We start from the raw sequence: 22,275 nt of genomic DNA on the forward strand, positions 1-22,275 counted from the left end.
CTTTTTTTCCGGAAATTTTCCGTATTTTTCCGAAAAAAATAAAAAAAAGTTTTCATTCCATGATTAGTCTAATACATTGTTTGCATATTTAAATAAAGCGGCATTTTCACCTAATTTTTTCGAATCTGAAAGTAAAACTAAACCCCTAGACTAGTTTAAAATGATTAACAATGTAACACTATTAATGTTTTGTGGTAGGTTTACTGATATTAGACATTTTATATCGATAAAAAGTTAAGAACATAAAAAACTCTTAAAAAGTAATTTATGTTTCAATTTTTTATTTTTCCGAGTTCGGATAATTTTCCGGACAATTTTCTGGAAAGTTTTCCGAATTTGATTTTCCCGGAAAATTAACAACACTACTTTGGAATAATTTTCAAATGCCCTGACCTTTAAGAATTATTTTCAGATTCCCTGACTTTTCCCTGACACTTTGGAATCATTTTCAAATTCCCTGACCTTTTCGAATCATTTTCAAATTCCCTGACATTTTGGAATCATCAATCCATGACGTGTACGAACCCTGAACCATCCTCGACCAATTGACCCACTTACGGGGGTAATTATAGACTTATGTTATAAGGCAGACGGGGCTGCAAATAGCGTGTCTAGGCGGGTGTGGGGGAGAAAATCGTTAAAACAGTAGCTGGAGCCGTCAGAACAAACTCAGGCGCGAGACGAGCCAGACGGCGGAGGATTCGCGGAGGAGAGAGTTTAACCTAGTTGCCCAGAATTCTGATTACTCATCCATAGTCTCAGCACGCGTTTAAGATTGTATTACGTGTAGTAAAATTTGCTCGATTAAAGGCTTAAAAACAACAGCGCAGTTCGTCATGTATTGCATGTGGACGGGTCCAGAAAAATACAAAAATTGTTTCAAATCAGGTAAGTTACGTTTTATTAGTTTGTCCATCGGGAATGCCCTTAAAGGGACTCTAAATAAGGTAGATCACAAATGGCGTTTTCTTTTGGCTGCTCCGAAAGTAGATGTTTGTTCCATTTGGCTTTTGTCAGGGAAATATTATACAATTTTTACTATGCCGGTTTTACAAATTTCAGCCCAAAATTTCCCCCAAATGTTGCTCGTAAAAATAATAGTCAGGGTTGCCACAGTTTTTTTTTAAATTTTACCTGACTTAATTTGTGCCAAATTGTTGTATTTTTTTCACTTATATTTTAGTAAATGTTTCCTATTTGCAACCGAAATGTTATTCTCTGACATTTCCCTGCTTTTTAGACTAATTTATTAAATTTTACCTGATTTAATTTGTGCCAAAATTTTGTATTTTTTACTTATATTTTAGTAAAGGATTCCTATTTGCAACTGAAATTAAATTCCTTGACATTTCCCTGCTTTGTAGACTAATTTTTAAAATTATCTGACATTTACCTGACTTTTAGAACTAATTTTTAAAATTTTCTGACAATTACCTGACTTTTAGACTAATTTTTAAAATTTTCTGACCTTTCACTGGCTTTAAAATTAATTTATAAAAAATTCTGACTTTAAAACTAATTTTTGAAAAATTCTAACCTTTAGACGCCTATTTAAATTCCCTGACTTTTTCAGATACTGTGACAGCCCTGAATAGTGTAAATGATGACATTACGAGTTAAACGACATAATTTTAACATTTTTTGTCACAAGACTTATTAGAAGCTAGGGTGACTGGCACTCATTACGATAAAACATAAGTATTCCAATTGTGTTAATGCTAATTTTCTTTCGGATATTTTCGCCAGCTCCAACTTGAACTCGTATATAGTCCTTGGTAGTAGTGTTTTCGTCTCGGCCATAGGTGGCTTTTGATTGAGTAATAACTCTGATTTTAACACTAGGGGGGGGGGGGGGGCTTGATTAGGTAATAACTGATTTGAACACTAGGTAGTTCTTAATTGAGTAATAACTCCGATTTGTACACTTCGGGGCTCTGCTCTGGAACTAAACATCTATTGAACAAAAACTCTGAAAATCAATTGTCATACTTCTGATATTATGTTACTTTTGGTTAAAAACCATTCGTAGAGCGTGTTAGCAGACGATTTTTCGATTTAGAATATACTCCCTTTAAATGTGGTTTCGCTTAATTATTTATTTTATGCAAGAACTGCCAAAATTCCGCAGCGGAAAACCAAATGGAATGTTGAATGTGCATAACGTCACGACGTGGAACTACCCAAAATTCAGTTTATCCCCTACATTAAAGGTTAACGAAATGTCCCTGACGAAAATGACTGAGGAGCCAGATGTTTTCCACCCCCCCCCCCTTTCAGCGGTTTGACGAAGGTCGCGTCGAACACATTTAAAACTACACACCCACTTAAACGTTTTCGCCAACAACATTCCTTTACGGAAGCAAATGCAGAGAGCCGCATAAACAGCTTTGCCAGGTCCTGAAAATTATCGATTTCAGAAAAATATTATCGTACGCTTGAAAATTGGCGATAAATTCTACTTTTTTGTCTGAATATTGGCGGTAAACATGGTCGAATGTGTATTTATGATAAATCAAAAATGGTAATAATTTTTATATCGAGTAGGGCACATTTAAAATTTTTGACTAATATGAAACAATTATATGATAAATCAAAAGTTGTGATTAAAACCAATATTCAATTCATTCGAAAATTATCGTACATCGAGAATTTAGGCCTTTCTATAAAGTAACATTGGCCTACATGTTTTGATCTTGCTGCTGCTGCGTCACGGGTGACGTATCGATGACGTTTTACTACGAAAAGACGGGACATAAGAGTAAATTCAACGCGACACCCTGTTTTTAAGCACAAACTGAACTGAACTTCTACGTATTTCGTGACGAACGAGCTTCATAAAAACAAGTTCTGCAAGCGTAGCTTATTTTATAGAAAGGCCTGTTACGGTTTTACCTTTGAATTTAAATTATCGACGTGTACGATAATTATCGTACGTCTGGCAGCTCTGTGCGGAAAATAGTTATGAGTGAAATATTCCCGCAATGAAATTCGCCAATGCGGAAAAAGTAGGAATATCGAATGAGCACAACGTTAATAAATAACCAAAAACAAACTTTTTTCTTACCGGTTATTTTATTTTTAGGACTGGTTTGTTTAATACTCGAAATATTTTTGTAATTACGTAACGGTGGCGAATAAAAATGTTTATAGTCTGTAAAAGCACAATGAAAGCCTACACGTTACCTTTCATAATGTGGAGCGCTTAAGCTCTATTGTCAAAAGTGACGGTGCATTTTAAAAGGTTGCATTCTACCTATTCTGCTTTTCGTATATTTTTAGAGGTCGATTGAAGTTTAAAAAGAGACTTATATAGTTATATATATATTTATCATAAGTAACAATACCACGCAACCCGTCGAAAGTCATGCATTTTCTTGTGTACATTTTTCATTGGTTAGACGCTTTAGCACCTGCTGACGTCGGAAGCGGAAAATCCGGAAATTGTCTTCCCCCCTGCCCGTAAAACGTGCAGCGTAAAGGCTCGTCCAATGAAATTTGTACACAACACTGCGATAGCGTGTTTAAAGGCTAGCTGCGTTCTCCTTGTGTTTGGTGCTCTTACCTTATAATCTATCGCAGATTGATTTCGTAATCTGAGATTTGTTGCCATGTTAGTTTGATAGCTATAATTACAAATTAAAACGAGTTTAACATAGGAAATATTGATCAATTTTGTATCATTTTGGCCACGTTGACAGAAATATCCGAGGTTATATTCCCTTTAATATAATTAATTTTCTTCCAATTAAAAATAAATAAATAATAAAAATACGTTATTAATTTGCCAAAGTTGTTATATTTGCTTATGAAAAAATGACAATTTTCAACTGGCCTTAGCTGTTACATATAAAAGTTTTCAATCCATAATTAAGTTATGATTTATTTTCATAAAATTTAAGAGTACTAAATGATTTATATAGTCATTAAATAATTCGCTAATCGTGAAAAGAACATTTCATACTTAAAAATATTATGTTACTTATGATTTATGTAAAAAGCACTCTGTGGGCTATTTAAAATTATTCATGCGTGGATAATTACACGCACTTGAAAATCAAAGTGTGTTAAGATTTTCAGTTCATCTCTTTTTATATCCAAATCAATAGAAAACTCAAAAAGTCAAGTAATTTTGTTTTTATCGTAGGTAAATATGTATGCGTGAAATGCAGCAACGACCTGTTTTCCAGCCGAACCAAGTTCACACACAGTTCTGCCTGGCCAGCCTTCACAGATACTATACACGAGAACAGCGTCAGCAAAGTCGCTGAAACGGGAGTTCTCTATATTGGCAGGAATGCTTTAAAGGTATAAACACAAATCATGCTCTTTTTCAGTGGCTAGGAAACAAACCTCCTATTTTTGTAAACTACGTAAAAACTGGGCCTCCATAGACAGGGCCGGATTAAGACTTTATGGGGCCCTAGGCCCAAGTCAATTTTGGTGCCCCCTTTCAATAGCGAGCGAAGCGAGCTAGGCAGGGCCGGATTAACCAATAGGCTAAATAGGCCTTGGCCTAGGGCACCAGGCCTACAAGGGGCACCAAGAGTGCTCGAAAAAAATAAAAGTACAAAACTTTAATCATTTGCTTTTCACAAAATATTTTCCTGGGTTATTTTAGTAAATGCGTCCACCCCTATAAACCAAAAAGTTTGATTGTCACATTATCTGACGGACTGCCGTCTAGCCCTTGACGTCTGACGACATACTAAATCTGGCAGCAAAATGAATTTTCCTTCCATTTCTCAATTATAAATTGAAAGGGGGCACCAAAATTAACTTGGGCCTAGGGCCCCATAAAGTCTTAATCCGGCCCTGGAGCTAGGCGCTTCCTCAATTTATAATTGAGAAATGGAAGGGAAATTCATTTTTCTGCGAGATTTAGTAGGTCGTCAGACGTCAAGGGCTAGACGGCAGTCCGTCAGATAATGTGACAATCAAACGTTTTTGGTTAATAAGGGTGGACGCATTTACCAAAATTACTCCGGAAAATATTTTGTGAAAAGCAAATGATTTATGTTTTGTACTTTTATTTTTTTCGAACCCACTTGGTGCCCCTTGTAGGCTTGGTGCCCTAGGCCCAGGCCTATTCGGCCTATTGATTAATCCGGCCCTGTAAATAGAAGTGTGACAATGCGATTCTCCACTTTGCATCATTACTCCAAAACAAGTCGTGCTACATTATCGAAATTTGCTAGACAATCGTATCATGGTAGGAGATTTTAATATTTGGAAAATTGAATGACCTTGAACCATTGTCTTCAAGGTCATACTAAAATTATCTCGAGAACCATTACGTTTAGAGCAAAAATTCCAATTAGAAAGTTGTTCTTCGTCACATTTTATGTATTTATAACTTTAAATTATAATTTCTAATTGGATATTTTGATATTAAACTAATCTTTCTCGAGATAATTTTAGTATGACCTTGAAGACATGGTTCAAGGTCATACAATTTTCCAAATATTAAGATCTCCTACCATGATGCGATTGTCTAGCAAATTTCGATAACGTAGCACGACTTGTTTTGGAGTTATTAGCGCTGTCTTGCAATTTTCCCTTTTACGACCTTTGTGATTTTGGTAAACATTTTCTCGACTTACTATTGGTCGAATTCGATCGTGTTCACGCTATGTAACCATAAAACGTGACGGGGAACACTTTTCTAATTGGAACCAACTTTCTAACACTTACGGTTCTCGAGATAGTTTTTGGATGACCTTGAAGACATGGTTCAAGGTCATCGATGTTATCATTCTTCTTTGGCCCCATCCACGTGCTTCGTAACATAAAAAATTTAAATTCCTAGTGGAAATGGTTTCTGAGATATTCGCCCTGGATCGTTTTTTAGTGGACACCCTGTATATTAAATACAAATTATAGATAGATAAAATTAAAAAATCTGATTTAGCTTGCATTCTCCAATTTTAAAACTGTTTTTCGAGATTTTATATTTTAATTTTGGGCTTTGATTTTATAAATAACCTCTTTTTGAAACCTGCAATGCAACAGGCCCTTTCCGAAGCATACAGGGTTCTTTTAATTACAAATCAATTAACTCAATTAAAGGGACTGAGGGGCTATCCTCCAAATATTTTACAGTGATATTTGATGTGTTAATTCAATACTTTTAAATATTAACAGGTCTCGTGTGGAAAATGCGGGGGTAATCTGGGCCACGAATTTTTGGGAGACGGTCCTGATGGAAAATCACGGTTCTGAATATACTCAGAGTCACTTCGATTTATTTCCCAAGGTATTATAAAACATCTCTTATCAGGGTTGGAAAAAACGGCTTTTTTAAAAATTCAAAAATCCAGTATGGTTAAAACCACTAATAAAAAAATGCTCAAATTGCTTATATCTAGCCCTCATTACTTCGTAAGACGACGTAGCAGACGACAAAAGTGAAGGTTAAGTTTTTGACTGCTCTGATCTTGGAGGAATAAAACAAGTATACAGTAGTTGCGGAGAGCTGCGAAATCGGTTTCGTCAGTGACCGTGAACTCGTGCGAGACGGAGGGGTTCAAACGCGACTAGCGCCAACTGCATACGGAATTTTGCAACTACTATCGTTTTATATCATTGTTTTCGCGTCGTCTGGTTTGTTTTATTCCTCCAAACAAATACGAGTCATTTTGGAAAAAAGCGCAAAGAATTTAGAAATGTTTCAAAACAAACCAGACGACGTGAAAACAATGCTGTAAAATGCTAATAGTTGCAAAATTCCGTATGCAGTTGGCGCTAGTCGCGTTTGAACCCCTCCGTCTCACGCGAGTTCACGGTCACTGACGTAACCGATTTCGCAGCTCTCCGCAACTCCTGTATACTTGTTTTATTCCTCCAAGCTCTGATCAACATTATGTTCCATTAGCGTGCTCGGATTGAGTTTCGCGTGTTCCATTTCACGCTCTCGGCCGGGAGTAGTGGCTCACTCCTGTAATCCCAGGCGTCCGGGAGGCAGAGTTTGTGGAAGGCCATGTGAGGCCGACTACCAATCCCCCAACGGGTGGTCGGGATACTTCCGCCACGGGTGTCCCCACCCCTGTCCCCACGTATCCCCCCGTTGGCGTGGCCGTTACACATATCTCACCCTGATTAATCAGTTATTGTGTGTGTTCTGGTGTCTAAGGCCTCGGGTCGCCACCGATGTTTGTGTATCTCAAAAAAAAAAAAATTCACGCTCTCGGGTGCTCCGAGATCGCCCAAAACCGATCTGCCGATTTCGACAGATCAACGGATCGAGATCAAGATCGGAGCAAATTTTCGCGTGTTCCTTTTAGATTTTTTGGCAAAATGGAGGACCAAGACGCGCAAATTCAAATTACAAGTAGACGAAAAACAACAAAGCGCGGGAATATGTTCATGGAATGTTCCATTTGCTTTTTTACTCTAGTCGATTGGGGCGAGATCTATGACGTCAGAGACAGATTCAGAGCGAATCTTGAGCAATCAAATGGAAAACGCTATTAGTTTCGTTTTGAATTAGCTCTCAGCTGCCAGATAATTATCCCACAGTGCGATAATTTCGTTGAAATTTTTAGGGCGTACTATAATTTTCATGACGTACGATATGGTACCATTATTTCGATAATTCTGTATCAACGTACGATAATTTTTAGGTTTTTTGAAAAACCTACGAACGATTTAAATTGTATTATTAATTTATATAACTTCTACTTAAAAATGAATGATATACATTTTCTGCCGAACGTGCTGCGTAATCCTAATTGTGAGTTTATTACTCCTAGCTGTTAAAATCTTCAAACATTTTTTAACATATTAAGTTCAGTTAATAATGATAATAGGCCTTTTGTTTATATCCCTGAATTAAAACTCCTGTAGTGCTTTCAAAAAAATCATCTAAATTCAACGCATTTATGTATGAATTCAAATTTAGCGCCAAAAAGAAATGAGCTATACAGTGATTTCAGTATCACGTGACACGACGTCACCTATGCTTTTTCCCATAGAGAAAACATCCCGCATTAAATGGCGACCATAGCCAAAGCTACGAACTGAAAATACCCTCGGAAACTACTCTATAATTTTCCAAGGAAAACGATAATTTTTGGAGTAGTTTACGATAATTTCAGATTTTCGATCTGGCAACGCTGGTTGTTCTTGTCATTTATGTTTTATTCTCGTTTTTGGTGGATTCTAGCAAGGATTTTGTAAATAGATTCTAGTCACGTTTTTTTTAATATATAAATTTAGATTTAATTTAAAATTTTCAATATTTCTTATTCATTTCTCAACATTTTTTTAATAATAAAAAGTGGTTTTAACCATGGATTTTTTGGTGGTTCCAGCCAACCCTGTCTCTTATTAATTAGGATTTAAGATAATTGTTTAGTAACTAAAATACAATCATTATAGAAGAAATTGAAAATGAGGAAACAAACGAAGGACTCGAAGATTTAAAAAATCAGAATGAGGAGATGGATAAAGGTGAAACTGAATGTATAAAAGAAAATGAATTGGGTATGAAGACTGATAAAATGGAAGAACCAACTGATAAAAAGAATGACACCTCAAGCGATAACAATGATAATTTAAACTCCCCAACTACGTGCAAATATTCCTATTGCTCATTAGCATAAAATAATTATTTTCTTATAGTGAATTTTATACAGTCAATATTATATTTGAGACATTAGTATTAATATGAAAAAATTTGAAGATATTTTTTTGAATAAATTAAGTTAACATAACCAAATAATAATCCTTATTAACTATAAAATTTAATGATATCATTGAGAGTAAAAATTATACGTAATTCATCAATGATGGATGTATTGTATTTTATATTGTAACGATAATAAATTATTTGGTTGTTAATGGATTCAACTCATTAAACTCATTGCTAGTGCAATTATATAACTTAGGTATTGGTATAGTAAATTGCTCGCAGAAAACCAGTCCATCTATAGTTCGGTTTATATTTGTATTTTTATATATATAAAAGTAATAAAGTAGTGTTTTTTCAATTTTTGTTTCATGACTAAATGCATCTAGTCTAATTTTATACAGGGTGGATGGTAAATGGTGGTAGGAGCGGGGTGAAGTGAACTACAGCGGCCTCATTGAATTGCGGCCCAAAAAAATAGTTTCGTAATCTACGCGTCAAGTGCTACATTCTCCACCAAAAAAAAGCAAAATTACATGAGGCCGCTGTAGTTCAATTTTGTCTAGGAGCGGAGTTCCACGAGTTGTAGAGGTCATTTGGAATTTAAAATGTTTTATGACATTTTTCCCAACGCTACCGTTTCGAAGTTATGAATTAATGGCTGTAGGTATAACCCTCAATTAAAGTAACGTACCATAAAATTGCTGTTCCCTTTTTCATTCATAGTGATGTGCATGCGCTAATGAACGTCGCATTAAATAAAGAAAAAATTCACGCACAATTGATTTAGTACAGTTTTTTCAGCGTGCTTGAGGCTCGACCGTTCTGGAAAAATTTGTCTTTATTAAACCTAATAAAATTATCGCTTTTGCTTTCATGGTAACTAGAACACTAAAAAAAACTATAGTAAAATAATTGAGCTTTAATTTCTTCTTTATTAAAAGCGATGTTTATTGCTGCATGCACATCGCTATGAATGAAAAAAAGGAACGTGATTTGACGGGTACGTTACTTTATCTGAGGGTCATACCTACAGCAATTAATTAACAACTCCGAAACGGTAGCCTGTAAGGAAAATTAGAACATTTTCATGATCTCTACAACGCGTGGAACTCCGCTCCTACCACCATTTACGATACACCCTATATGTAATATTCCCAGTATGTGAAATATACTCGGAGCTCAAAGATAAGCGAATGTAACTGTTGCCTTGAACTTAACATGCAGGTAACTTGGTAGGCAATAGTAAGTATTATTTTACGTTTCAATAGATTTAATCTTTGTATCATCTGGTTTAGGGTTTTCTTTAGTTACAATCAATTCAATCTTTGTATCTCTCATTGGATCCCTATAACCTTTCGTTACAAAACGTTTAACATTATTACAGCTGTTACATTTCACAACCAAGTGTTTCGAGCCTCCTTCTACAGGTAAACAGAAAGAAATTTGAGATATAGTAAAAAATTTGCAAAGTTTACAAATTTAACTTTTCAGTCTGTTAGTTGAAGTAACTCCAGGCACTAAAAGCATATTGCAATGTTTGCAAATGGTCCGTTTAATACTTGGATTCCTAAACAGAAAAATTTAGTTAGTTAAGTTTTAATTTGTTAAATTTTATGTAGATTCCTTATGTTTACATTTTGGACTGAGTTCTAGTTGATATTGTCTTCATAGTTTTTATATAAAATGCTGCCACGTTTTTAGCGCCATGTTGGGTTCTCAATAGCTGTTGGCTAGCCTGTAAAATCAAAATTCGGCAATTTAATTAAGCCAAGCCCCAACGGTCACAAATGCAAGTTAAAAGACTGACAAAATTAACGAACTTGATATAAAAAATTCATTCGAACAAATGTGTCGGGACCTTTATTTTTACCCATGTTTGGCAATAATTTCTACTAAAACTTGTGAATATATTTTCTAAATAAATAAATAAAAGTGCGAGATGCAACTGACACCGAAAACTAGCAGACGACAATCATTTCGCGCCAACGAACAGAAAATGACCTAGATTTCCTGGCTCCATCTTACGGACATTTTTACACGCAAAGATGGAGGGAAATTTGAAAATTAAAACAAAGCCATAATAACGTTATTATAATTATAAAAAGAAAAAGCGTATTTAATTAAATTAAATATTAAAAACAAGCGTATTTTACAAACGCTTTAAATATAACACTATAAAAAAAAGAGAGCAAATTTTGTTAAGGACGCAAAAAGTGATAAAAAATTCAAATAAAAGCGCTCTTTTGTAACGAAAAAAGCGACACCTTGCTATAAATATCCACAAACCCTTCATATAAATACTATCACGTGTACGAAGGTCGGTCGTTTTCTGAAGAATTGGCAATATGCCAGCTGTTGTTGACATGAACGGAGATAATTTTGAAGTGAACTGTGAAACCATTTTAAGTCTAGAAGAGTTTTCATGCCAGAGTAGCATGACGTTCGTACTGGTAGAATGATCGAAAGTTATTGAACAATGAATACATTTTGGAAAAACAAGTTTTGAGCGCTTTTAAACCTCAATTTGTCAAGATATTGAAGCCAAGTGTTCTTTACATAAAGGTATTGCTTTTTTTTGCGCGTGTATGATTAAAGGCCTTTAGGGAAGTGATATAATTTATGTTTCCGTAACAGCTGGGGTAGAATATTAACTTGGAAATTGCCACAGGCCATAGGTTATTCCACTGTCCCCATATAGAAGAACTGATCCAACGACTTTGTTAATTGACTAAAGTTAGGTTAAATTGAAAAAGAAAAAACACGTTATGCTACTTCCGGCTATATAATTTCAACATTTATGAAATATTAAGTACTAAATAATTGTAAGGGCAGGGTAACGCTTGTTTAAACTTTTAATTAAGCTGTTGCTCCATATTTTTCCAAATAATTCAATCAAACATGTGCAACACAGAATGACACCATTTTCCGCAGATTATATCTCCGTAAGTTGTCACGTAATTTAATCAAAAACCCTCATTTGTCGACTGTTGCTTGGAATTACGGATCTCGGTGGAATTTACCGTTATGAGTGTAGTGGTGTGAGTGATATAAAACGTGTTCATTTTGGGAAAATTAAGCGAATTTGTACAGGAATATGGTCATCAAACTGTCACGAGCTTTAATATAAAGTTACCACGAGAATGCTGTTAAAAATGGAAAAGCAGCAAGTGTTTGCGGTATTGGTTTTGTGGTTTCTCCACATTCAGTGTGTGTCGTCATTGTGGAGAGAAAAGGGCTATAGTTGTGACAATTATTTAAAAAGCATGCCAACCATTTGTAAATGCTTTATTGACTTGGAAATATCCGTGAGGTGCGTTGGAAATCTTTCATACGATGAATTTTCAAGGTATGCAAGATACTAGTATCTAACAATAAATGTTTAAACAAGGTTAAATTTTAAATTTTTTTGTCATGTTTGAGCAGAATTGGGCAGGTTATGCGTGAAAGGCATAATAACGTCATCAATGCTCACCTTAAAACTGGAGGGGATACCCTTAAAAACGTAACTAGTCTACACATAGTCAAGGGCACACTACTAAAAATTTACGAACATGACATTTCCAATGTGGGCTTGTTGAAAACTCTTAATTTAACGCAAAACTCCTTGGAAGAACTTCAACCTGGTTGTCTCAAATCATTATCAGAATCATTAGTATATCTGGATTTATCTAGCAACCATCTCACAGTTCTAGAGAATTATTTTAAAGCGGAGTCAAATTTAACTGAATTAAATTTATCACGAAATAAGGTTCGTTTCTTTTTTTACTATAATTTTAATTATTAGTTTTTAATACTGGTTAAAATTAGGTGCACAAGATCAACTCCAATGCTTTTATCCATTTGACAAATTTACACACACTGGATTTATCCCAAAATCAACTTACAACCCTCGAAAGGGACTGTTTTCTCAACAATAACAAACTACAAAATTTAAATTTGTCTGATAATGATCTTAAAGTTTTGTATCCTGACTCATTCAAAGTAAGTTTTACTCAATTTCTTAAATTAAAAAAATTAAAAAAAATTCTCATTTGTAACTGAAATTTACAAAAAAGTGGTAGTCCCTACTACATTAAAAATTAAACGAAATATAAAAAATCAAAAGCCGCATTTTTTGGTCATTTTCAGGGTCTATTAAATCTACGTCTACTAGACTTATCAACTAACAACTTGAACGAAATGGAATTTGATGACTCTTTATTTTACGAATTAACCATGTTGGTTGGAATAGACATATCACGAAACAACTTCTCTAGAATTAAAGAAAGCACCTTCCAGAACAATTTAAAGCTGAATAAATTATTGATACTAGGTAATTTTAAATTTATTTAATACCAAGGAAACTGAATGATGAAACTATCACTTTTACTCGACTAGGAAACCCTTGGTATTGTGATGAAGATTTTAAATGGATTTACCTGAGGGTGGAAGCTGGTGCTCTTGAAATCACATCAAAAATGAGCTCTTGGAAGTTTGATAACAACACTATAATTTGTCAAGGTGGCCCATCAAACATGACTGACAAGACTCTGACTAAATGGATGAAAACAATGGCCATAGAAAACAGTTTTGCCAAGACTCCAGTGTGCAATATTTGCAAGTGTGTCAGTGATAGATCCAGGATTGGAGCACTTCTTTACTGCAATAATAGAAATTTGACAGAATTACCAATTGATATACCCTATTATACTGTGAAGGTAAGAATATTTTTTTAATGTTTATAAAGATAATTATAGATATAATTAGTTGAATAACTACTGGCTGCACAAAACATTGAGCTTGAATCTTCAATTTGAAAGTTGGACGCGGTGTAGGTCAATTTCAAAGTTGGACGCGGTGTAGGTCAATTTCAAAGTTGGACGCGGTGTAGGTCAATTTCAAAGTTGGACGCGGTGTAGGTCAATTTCAAAGTTGGACGCGGTTTAATTCAATTTAAGAATTATTTTTCAAAATTTGGTTTTACTTTTATCAGAGACCCAGTATCTAACTACCCCTTTATAGTGCATACTTGAAATATAATAATATTAATATTTTTAGGTTGATTTGCAAGATAACTACATAGATTCCTTGAAACTCCATTTGAACAGCTCCAACTGGGAAACTGTTAGTCATTTGTACCTCGACGGTAACAACATTAAATCACTATGGTCACTTGAAAGTCAAACTAAGTTGAAAACCACGGCGGTACTGACCTTAACTCGTAATCAATTACGGGAAATTCCAACTCACTCATTGGACAAATTTTTGGGACAAATATCGGAATTGAGATTATCGAAGAATCCATGGGTGTGCAATTGCAACACAGTCAGGTTTAGAGGTGAGTAATTATAATTTTCTGATTGTTACTTTGAAGATCTTGAGTATAAGGCTCTGCCCTTATGAATAATATTCAATTAACTAAAATAACACTAGTAATTAAAAAACTAGTCTGACAAGACTATAGATGTCACAATCAGTAATTAAATCCATTGTAGGTCAAATATTAATTATTTCTGGATGCCTTATGGCAAAACATTACGTTGACAGTCATTTTTATTCATTAATGATAATTAAATATGAGGGGCTCAATTAAATATTAGTTAAACTAATATTACTTTAAATACAATTATTTTTAAAAAGATTTATTTCATTGCATTGCAAACAGACAATTTATTGCTGCAGCAGCAGCGTTAAAACATTTAGCGATTTACAGTTACATGTAGAATATAGGAATTCGGTGTGAAAAATAACACCTGTCACACATGCAATGGGAAATAATGGATAGCAAATGCATAAATAATAATTCAAATATTGGAAAATATATGGGTCCTTTGTAAATGATTAAGGTTTCCAGTATGTAGTTGAATGTAGCATAATGACAGGCTGCCCCTGGTCACAACCCCTCAATAATAGTTGTATGATAATATAGTTTTTTAGTGAATGACTATCAGTGGCTTTGGCAGATAAGTTATTGGGGGGGGGGGGGGTTATCAAACTATGAAGATCAAGGTGGGTTGTAAGATTTAGTGCAGTCAAAGTTTCAATGTATTTTTAGCTTTTGTAATGAATATATAACTTGGAAAATAAATTCTGGATTCGCTCCCAGCTTTGGTGGAAACTCTTCCCACTATTTTTAAAGGGTGCCAAGGGAGCATGGCATTAAGGGCTTTCCACCACCCTCCTGCTAATTGTAAACCAACCAAATAGAGTAATGGAATTGAAAGTAGCTCACTGACTTAGGCCTTTCAGCGTAGCTCGTAATTATTATATATTAATTTAAGTGACAAAGTTTTTTACAAATGTTTAATTTTCTCCCATAGCTTTGTTATTTCGGTACAGCAAAGAGATACCTGATATCAAGGATATGATTTGCAAATCTGGCAATGAAAATGTAATTGGACGGCCTATAATAATGGTTGAAAACCAAGAACTATGTCCCCAAAGTGACGTTTATATTAACTACTTAGATATCTTAAATGTTTTTATGGCTGTACTAATCCTCATAATTACAGCGAAGTTGGGGCTTGACTACTGGCACCGGAAAAGAACCGGTAAATTCCCACGGTTTTTTAAAATTCAACTAAAATAGTTTTTACTAGTAAACCTAGCTGGTAATTATAACTGGTACAACATAAAAAATTATGCTTGTGCCCCGAAGTTACTACAAATTTGCATATTTTCAAAATGATGTGTAAAGAACATATTTACATCGTAAATAGGTTCTCGTTTTGTTTTGTTGGGGCTTGACTACTGGTACCGGAAAAGAACCGGTAAATTCCCCCAGTTTTTTAAAATTCAACTAAAATAGTTTTTACTAGTAAACCTAGCTGGTAATTATAACTGGTACAACATAAAAAATTATGCTCGTGCCCCGAAGTTACTATAAATTTGCATATTTTCAAAATGATGTGTAAAGAACATATTTACATCGTAAATAGGTTCTCGTTTTGTTTTGTACGAATGTTTTTCGTTTAATATCTCAAATGGCCATATCTGCTAGATTTTCTTTCTCTGAAATGGCCATATCTTATTGATTTTTTTAAGGTTTATCAAATTTTTATACAAACATATCACAAATACCTGTTTGAAATTATTGGTCACCGCGTGAAAATATCGTTATGCGCAGGAGTTGGCTATGCGTAAAATTCGCATACACTGTATAGAAAACAATTTCAAAAAATTGGAAATCATTTTGAAAGTGCTAACAATTGGTTGTAAAACCTCAAATAGCATGACAACTACTCAAATTAGTTTTTGATTTCATAAATCACTGAGACTCAAAACAAAAAATTTTAATGTCCGACTCCTATTATGATCATAGGATCAAATATTATTTTTGGAAATTATTAATTTTTGGCCAATCAAAATTTAATAACCAATTTATATTTTTATTAAAACATTCTTGGAGTGCATTTAAAAATTTATATTAAAACATTAAATTTAAATTTGTATTAAGATTATATTATAGTTTTAAAATTATATTAACCCTACACCCGAATTAAGATTTATTAAAACTAAATTTTATTTTCGAAATACTTGTTCCTTAAGATGATTGTTGTCGAAAGCTGAAGCTTATTGTAGCTTTCAACTTATATCAGTTAAATAACAATTTAAGAAACTTATTTGAGACAGCTAACTTTTGGAAACTTTGTCTTGTGATACTTAACCCAATGAAATATAATATCGAAGTTTAGTCGCTCTAGTAATTCATTGTTATGATGCTAACAAAGCATTACTTGTGAACCACTGTATAAATGTTATATTCGTAAATGTTAAAACTAAATAGTTGTACAAAATATTTAAAATGTTAAAAATATAGCGTAAATTAAGCGTCTTATATTTGTACAGAAAATATATCAAATATGTTATCAAAGAGTTGAATCTAAAAGGGGCCAAGTTTTAATGATTATAATTCGTGTCACGCTACTTAAAGAGATAAAAATTCAATTATATAGAAAACGTTTCTTACAACGTAGTTCTAGTCAAGTAATAAAGTCCTAGTTTGTGTTTTTGTAATTAATATTGTAAGTTTACCCCCCATTTTGTTGTTTTAAAAAAGATTGTTAGTTAAAAAAACTCGACCCGTGGTAATTATGAATATAAATTAAGGTAGGGTTATATTTGCAGCAAACCAATTACCCCCAAAAAAAATCAAGTTGGATAAGTGTATATATTTCAAACTATCACTGAAGTCCCGGAGAAGCTTAAAGGTTTATGTCCAAACTTTACTGATAAGAAATAACCAAAAATGCAGGGTATTTTTAAATTCTGTGTATAGAGATGGAATAATAAAAACTGTTACAATTATGATGAAACAATATAATTTTTTTGTCAAAAGTCATTTAATTTTTTTTGGCAAAGATTGTTCTTAAGAATCCATTAGATTTCTTAAATAAAATTCCCGGTTTATTACAAAATGACTAGACATTTCCTAGAAAGAAGAGTCATAAATCTCGGAGAGGCCTACTTCTCAGAAATTAATATTTATGTAAATGACAATTTTTCAGGGTCATTTTTCTTGTTACAAAATGAAATCAAACAATGTACAAGGTGAATGTCCCTTATATTGAACCATTTGGTTTCACATTATAATTATTCCCAGTCTGCCTTGTACAGTATAAAATCTTTTCTTTAGAAAGTACCTCGAGGCCAGCTGTGTTTACATTAATTATTTTGATAGGGAAGTTTCAGGGCGGAGGAATTAAATCTGCATTGTAGGTTTATTTGCCCAAGGCTGGTGAAGAGGATTTTGTTCTTTTGAAATTTACCATCCAATATAGTTTTTGCAAATACCCACTATCAACAAGAGAGTGAGACCAATTCCAGACCATAGACTACAACATTTTTAGCATTTGAATGGGACAAGTAAACAATCCAAATTAGAGTTTAAGACGAAACTGTCACACAGTCAGGGTTTGGTTTTAAAAGTAAATGCTGCTGACTAATAAAAATGGTACTTAGGTATCACAATTAACGGTTATAATAGCTTAATTTCGTGACCTTTTTCAATAGGAAAAATGCTTACATATAGTTGAATCATCACTAATAAATTCTGGCCTTGACTATAAGAATAATTATACTAATGTCAAAAGTCACACCATTTTCATACTCCTCAGAAAAGTGGTCAGGTAGTGTGTCTCCCAAATTAATATTATGTAAGTATGGTCTAGAACATCTTTCATAATATGCATCTTACCCAGTGCTCCAAATGGAGTTATTCACGGACCGGAACGTGTTTCCTTTCAAAGCTCCCGATTATTCTGGAAAACGGGAGCTGTGCATTAAAAACTAATCTTTACAAACCAAAATGGTATGAGGAAAACTTCAACGGAATGGCATTCAGGTCCATTTCAAGCACTGATCTTACCCCAGAAATAAATTTTTAGTTACTATAGGCCTACAAGTATGAAAACTAAATTAAAAAATAAACATTTGGTAAAAAAATTGTAAGCATCTAGAAAAAGTCTGCAATTTCATATACACAACGAGCATCAAAAACTATAGTTCCGTTTTATCTGATTTTTCACTCTTTTTGGATTTCTTTTTTGTTTTTGGTTTAGTCGTTGGCTTTTCCGAAGCAGATGCCGTTTCAAACAAGCACCCTGAAAGAATTTTTCCGATTAACGTAAAATCAACTGATAAATTAATATCCTCACATTACCAGTATCTCCTTTTTGGAGGGCTTTATCAACGCAAAGATATTTCTGCAGAGACACACTCTCTTGGTGGTTAAAGTACCAGTCTTCAATATCACTTTCGTGCCTTTCAAGCAGCGTTTCACACTAGAAAATTTAGGGGATTTTTAGTGCATCAAACCACTGAAACTGTTTATCGTGTTTACAGTTTAGAATAAGATCTTCATTTTTAAAGAGTATGTTTTCAAAAAATAGTTTAACTATCCAGCCTGTACAATAATTGGTTTACTGGCAATGTGGCAAATAGTGGACAATATATTTTCTCCCCAAATAAGTATGGGTGTGCGATTTCGGTTTTTTAGGTTTCAAGTCGAGTTGCGATTCTTCGAGTCCAATTTTGCAATACTCATTCAAGTCCATAAGAAATGGATTTTAACTCCTTCGAGGCCAAATTTTCTAATCAACTCCTATTCGTGCCCTAAATTTTATCCTAACCATTTAAAATCAGAAAAAATATTTTAACTAATTATTCATTATGTACTTAACTAATTAAATTTATGGGCAAAATTGCACTACAGCGGCCTCATGTAATTTCGTGTTTTTTTTTGGTGGAGAATGTAGCACTTGACGCATAGATTACGAAACTATTTTTTTTTGGGCCGCAAATGATAATTAAATTAATTAACTTAATTTTAAAAGTTTAGTAATTTTAGGGAATTACCGTGTTTTTGTATTTTTTTGTGGCGGAGAATGTTACAGTAGATTACGTTACTATTTTTTTTCGCGCCGCAAATGATAATTTAATTAACTTAATTTTTAAAATTTAGAAATTTTAGGGAATTTCCGTGTGATAACTTCCAAAACACGTAAAAGACGTTACTAAAATCCCCGTATTGGCGCCTGACGGCGCCGCGCACTCACTTCGCTCAAGCGCTGGGGGCGCGCAGCGCCTCCCCAACCCCATACTAAAAAAAGCGATGGGCCATCTATAACGCGACCTAGAGGACAGTACCAAGCCTTACGCATCAAGTATATACTTTTAATCTCAACCAGAAACAAAGTGGCCCAAAAATAGAAAACACCTAGAAAATGAACAAAAACTGTAAAAGATTTGATAAGGTACGGGAATATCACTTTGTGGCCCAAAAATACAAAACATCGAGAAAATGAACAACTGTAATTGATTTTATACAAAAAGGGAATATCACGTGGAATTCATTAGGACACCGAAACTGTGGTGTCGGCGAACACACGACGGAAATAAGTACAACGAAACACGTGAAAATGCCCAAAAATTAGAAATTTAAAATTACATTAAAAAATTAAATAATAATTTGCGGCCAAAATAAAAAATACCCTCGGCATCTACGTGACAAGGTCTATCAGGCGCAACCAAAATTAATATAAAATTCAATGAAAATGAGAAATTTTTAAAATTAAAAAAATTAAGTTGAACAATTAAATAATCATTTGCGGCCAAAATAAAAAATACCCTCGACATCTACGTGACAAGGTCTATCAGGCGCAACCAAAATTAATATCAAATTCGATGAGGCCGCTGTAGTACACTTCACCCAATTTGGGTAACTAATTTGAAATTTTGAATTGGTATTAAAAAATTACAAACATTCGCAAAAACTAAATTTTATTATCACTTTTATTAGGGATTTATCGCTTTTGTGATAAATATTGACTACTAAATAAAGAAATTTTGCAGAATATTTGGAAACCAAGCCAAAAAAGAATCGCCGGGAAATAATGGACTCGCCAGAATTTTTCATTTTATTTAAAAAACTCAAGTCTACTTCAAGTAAATTTTAAGCCTTGGCAAAGGACCCTGGTACCCGATCGAGTCCTAGAAAAACGATTTAAGTCTCAAGTCCGAGTAACCGACTCGGACTCAAGACGAAGTACTCACACAGCCCTAGAATTAAGTAAAACTTAGCATTCCACCTAGTACTTTTAAAACTTATTCATGGCAGTTAAAGTTGAATAGTTTAAAATTTATGAACATTATTGCATTATAATAATTATCAGACAGGCTAATACCCAAAACACCACCTTAAGCCCACATAGGCTGGTGACCTTTAGTGCCTTTAAATTAGGTGGCCAGGTTATCATGTGTAAGAGGGTGGTCGAAAGTCCTTCATGCCATGCGAGCCAACACTCACTATTTACCGTTAACCTCAACAAATTGTTATGGAAAAGGGAAACCGAAGAACTCTGAGGGAAAACCCCTTTAAGCAATGGGGAGAGAACTGGCAAATTCAATGCAGAAGGAGTTGGTCCATGTTTTAACTCAGTGCCACAACCTGGTATCAAACTGCTTCTCTTGCTGCGAGGTGAAACACTAACCACATTTCCAACTCACCATTATTAGCTAATTTTTTCCACTAACACTGAATTTAATTTTAAACAAAAGATGGTTTTAATTAAAAAGATATTTTAACAATTGAATTGGTTAACTTATTTAGAATAATTTTATTTAGTCTTAAGTTGATGGGCTGTGTTCAGTAACTCAAAAAGCTCGGCGCTGACCTCAACGGTCAGGGATTTTTTACTGAACGGGTTTTTTTGACATCACGTTGCCCGTCCGTTGAGCAACAAAGTCATCGGCTGTAAGAGCAGGTTTTACCATTGCTCAATGGTCACGTGAAGTAACAGCTTGGAGTAAGGATAACTGCAGACGCCTCAACATACAAGATCCTACGTCACGTTTAGCAACAGCCTCAACGAAAATAATTGTTCAGATACTTCGTTGAGTTACTGAACACAGCCTAGTACTAATATAAAAAAAAATAATAAAAGAAACATATTACATTATACTTTTCATGTATTCAAGAATTAAATAGTAGATTACGTTTGTAGGTTTAAAAAAACGGGGCAATGATCATAGTATTTGTCCAGCACAATACTCTTTTAAAAATGAAGATCGAGTTTTTGGGAGACACGATATGAAAGCAATATTAGCATACAAGACTGCATACTGTAACCACACCACGAGGCAAGCATTTTCTACGAAAGTAACATTGGGTAAAGTCACCTTGTACTAAATACAAATCACAAACTTTGTTCATCATGTTTGGAAAACCAATTACTAAATCAAACATACCAATTTAAAAGCAAAAAATCAGCAGGATGGGTCACAGCTTAAAAACTATCCCCAATCATTAATTTCATGCAGAAAAAAAAAGGTATACCTGAGTTTTCAAATTTGTAACTTCGGCTGAAGGTTTATCCCATAATTCATGTGGAATGCCTAACTCAACTTTAACACCTTTATCACTATAAGTAAATTAGTAACAGATCATAAACATCACTTCATTAAAATATAGATAAAGTTAAAAGCAAAATAAAAATCTTACACTAAATCATTTAAAACCTTGAACGTCGTACTCTGCCCTTTAGCAAAACGAGTACTATCCGATCTTTCTTTATGAATATTATAAGTTAGCAACCTATCACAGATACCTTCCAATGATTCAACTAGTCGTAGCTCACTAGTAAATAATATTAATTCAATATAAAGCACCTATATATAAAATTGGTATTGCATAGACGCTTACGATTTTGAATATTTTTTCCTCTTTTTCGGCTGCGCATCCAATGCATAACCTGTTTCAATAACATCGTGACTTTTCCCTGTTTCTTTTAAGCGATCTTCAAGTTCCAGAGTAAAATATTTACAAACTAAAAATGAAAACATCACATGAAAAAAACAACGTCGTCGGCGCATTTTCACTAAGCCTTGGCAATCTGTCACCATTATGATTATACCTTCACATTCATTAGCATATTTTACGCCATAGTCTTCTTCCTCCACTGTCTTTTTAACCTCCGTTTCTTTGGAACAAAAAATATGGCTTGAATATAGCATAAAAATTACTATAATAGTGATATTTAATTTAAAATTAAGGCACATTTTAAACAGGTAAAACCCGACAGCTTTGCCGACCACGGCCATAAAAAAACGTGTCTGTCAGTGATTTGTAGATCTCCGTTTCGTTGATTTTCGTCCAATGGAAAACGATA

The 22,275-nt window shown here is 34.0% G+C and overlaps 4 protein-coding genes across 6 annotated transcripts; 2 read left to right on the forward strand and 2 right to left on the reverse strand.

Moving 5' to 3' along the window:
- Positions 1-671: 671 nt before the first annotated feature.
- Positions 672-8,991, forward strand: LOC149962236 (methionine-R-sulfoxide reductase B1-like). Its single transcript, XM_090167516.1, has 4 exons — positions 672-888; positions 4,145-4,305; positions 6,142-6,253; positions 8,377-8,991. Exons 1-3 carry the CDS (start codon positions 837-839, stop codon positions 6,217-6,219), a joined length of 291 nt encoding a protein of 96 aa, XP_090023642.1. The 5' UTR covers positions 672-836; the 3' UTR covers positions 6,220-6,253; positions 8,377-8,991.
- A 729-nt stretch (positions 8,992-9,720) lies between these two features.
- Positions 9,721-10,587, reverse strand: Rpp21 (ribonuclease P protein subunit Rpp21). The gene is made up of 4 exons (XM_090179230.1): positions 10,450-10,587; positions 10,264-10,364; positions 10,114-10,196; positions 9,721-10,050 (listed from the first exon to the last, which is right to left on the reverse strand). Exons 1-4 carry the CDS (start codon positions 10,501-10,503, stop codon positions 9,884-9,886), a joined length of 405 nt encoding a protein of 134 aa, XP_090035356.1. The 5' UTR covers positions 10,504-10,587; the 3' UTR covers positions 9,721-9,883.
- A 456-nt stretch (positions 10,588-11,043) lies between these two features.
- On the forward strand, positions 11,044-15,339 carry LOC149962238 (protein singed wings 2-like). 2 transcript variants are annotated; one of them, XM_090179180.1, is made up of 8 exons: positions 11,044-11,191; positions 11,264-11,975; positions 12,053-12,377; positions 12,437-12,610; positions 12,758-12,941; positions 13,007-13,326; positions 13,667-13,946; positions 14,929-15,339. In XM_090179180.1, the coding sequence occupies exons 2-8, from the start codon at positions 11,770-11,772 to the stop codon at positions 15,195-15,197; spliced, it is 1,758 nt and encodes a 585-aa protein (XP_090035306.1). In that variant the 5' UTR covers positions 11,044-11,191; positions 11,264-11,769; the 3' UTR covers positions 15,198-15,339. The 2 variants fall into 2 exon arrangements, with proteins under 2 accessions (XP_090035306.1, XP_090035313.1); XM_090179187.1 differs by having other exon boundaries at positions 11,720-11,975.
- On the reverse strand, positions 13,038-22,235 carry CNPYb (FGF signaling regulator protein canopy b). Of its 2 annotated transcripts, XR_016481366.1 has the most exons (7): positions 22,021-22,235; positions 21,810-21,933; positions 21,609-21,743; positions 21,444-21,528; positions 18,270-18,390; positions 17,805-18,210; positions 13,038-13,268 (listed from the first exon to the last, which is right to left on the reverse strand). XR_016481366.1 is itself a non-coding variant. In XM_090179209.1 (6 exons), exons 1-6 carry the CDS (start codon positions 22,205-22,207, stop codon positions 18,107-18,109), a joined length of 756 nt encoding a protein of 251 aa, XP_090035335.1. In that variant the 5' UTR covers positions 22,208-22,235; the 3' UTR covers positions 17,277-18,106. The 2 variants fall into 2 exon arrangements, 1 of the variants encoding a protein (XP_090035335.1); XM_090179209.1 differs by lacking the exon at positions 13,038-13,268 and having other exon boundaries at positions 17,277-18,210.
- Between the last annotated feature and the right edge of the window lie 40 nt (positions 22,236-22,275).

This window comes from Leiobunum rupestre, chromosome 1 (genome assembly GCF_980474605.1).
Source record: "Leiobunum rupestre chromosome 1, qqLeiRupe1.1.hap1, whole genome shotgun sequence".
In the NCBI taxonomy this organism is placed as follows: domain Eukaryota; kingdom Metazoa; phylum Arthropoda; class Arachnida; order Opiliones; family Sclerosomatidae; genus Leiobunum; species Leiobunum rupestre.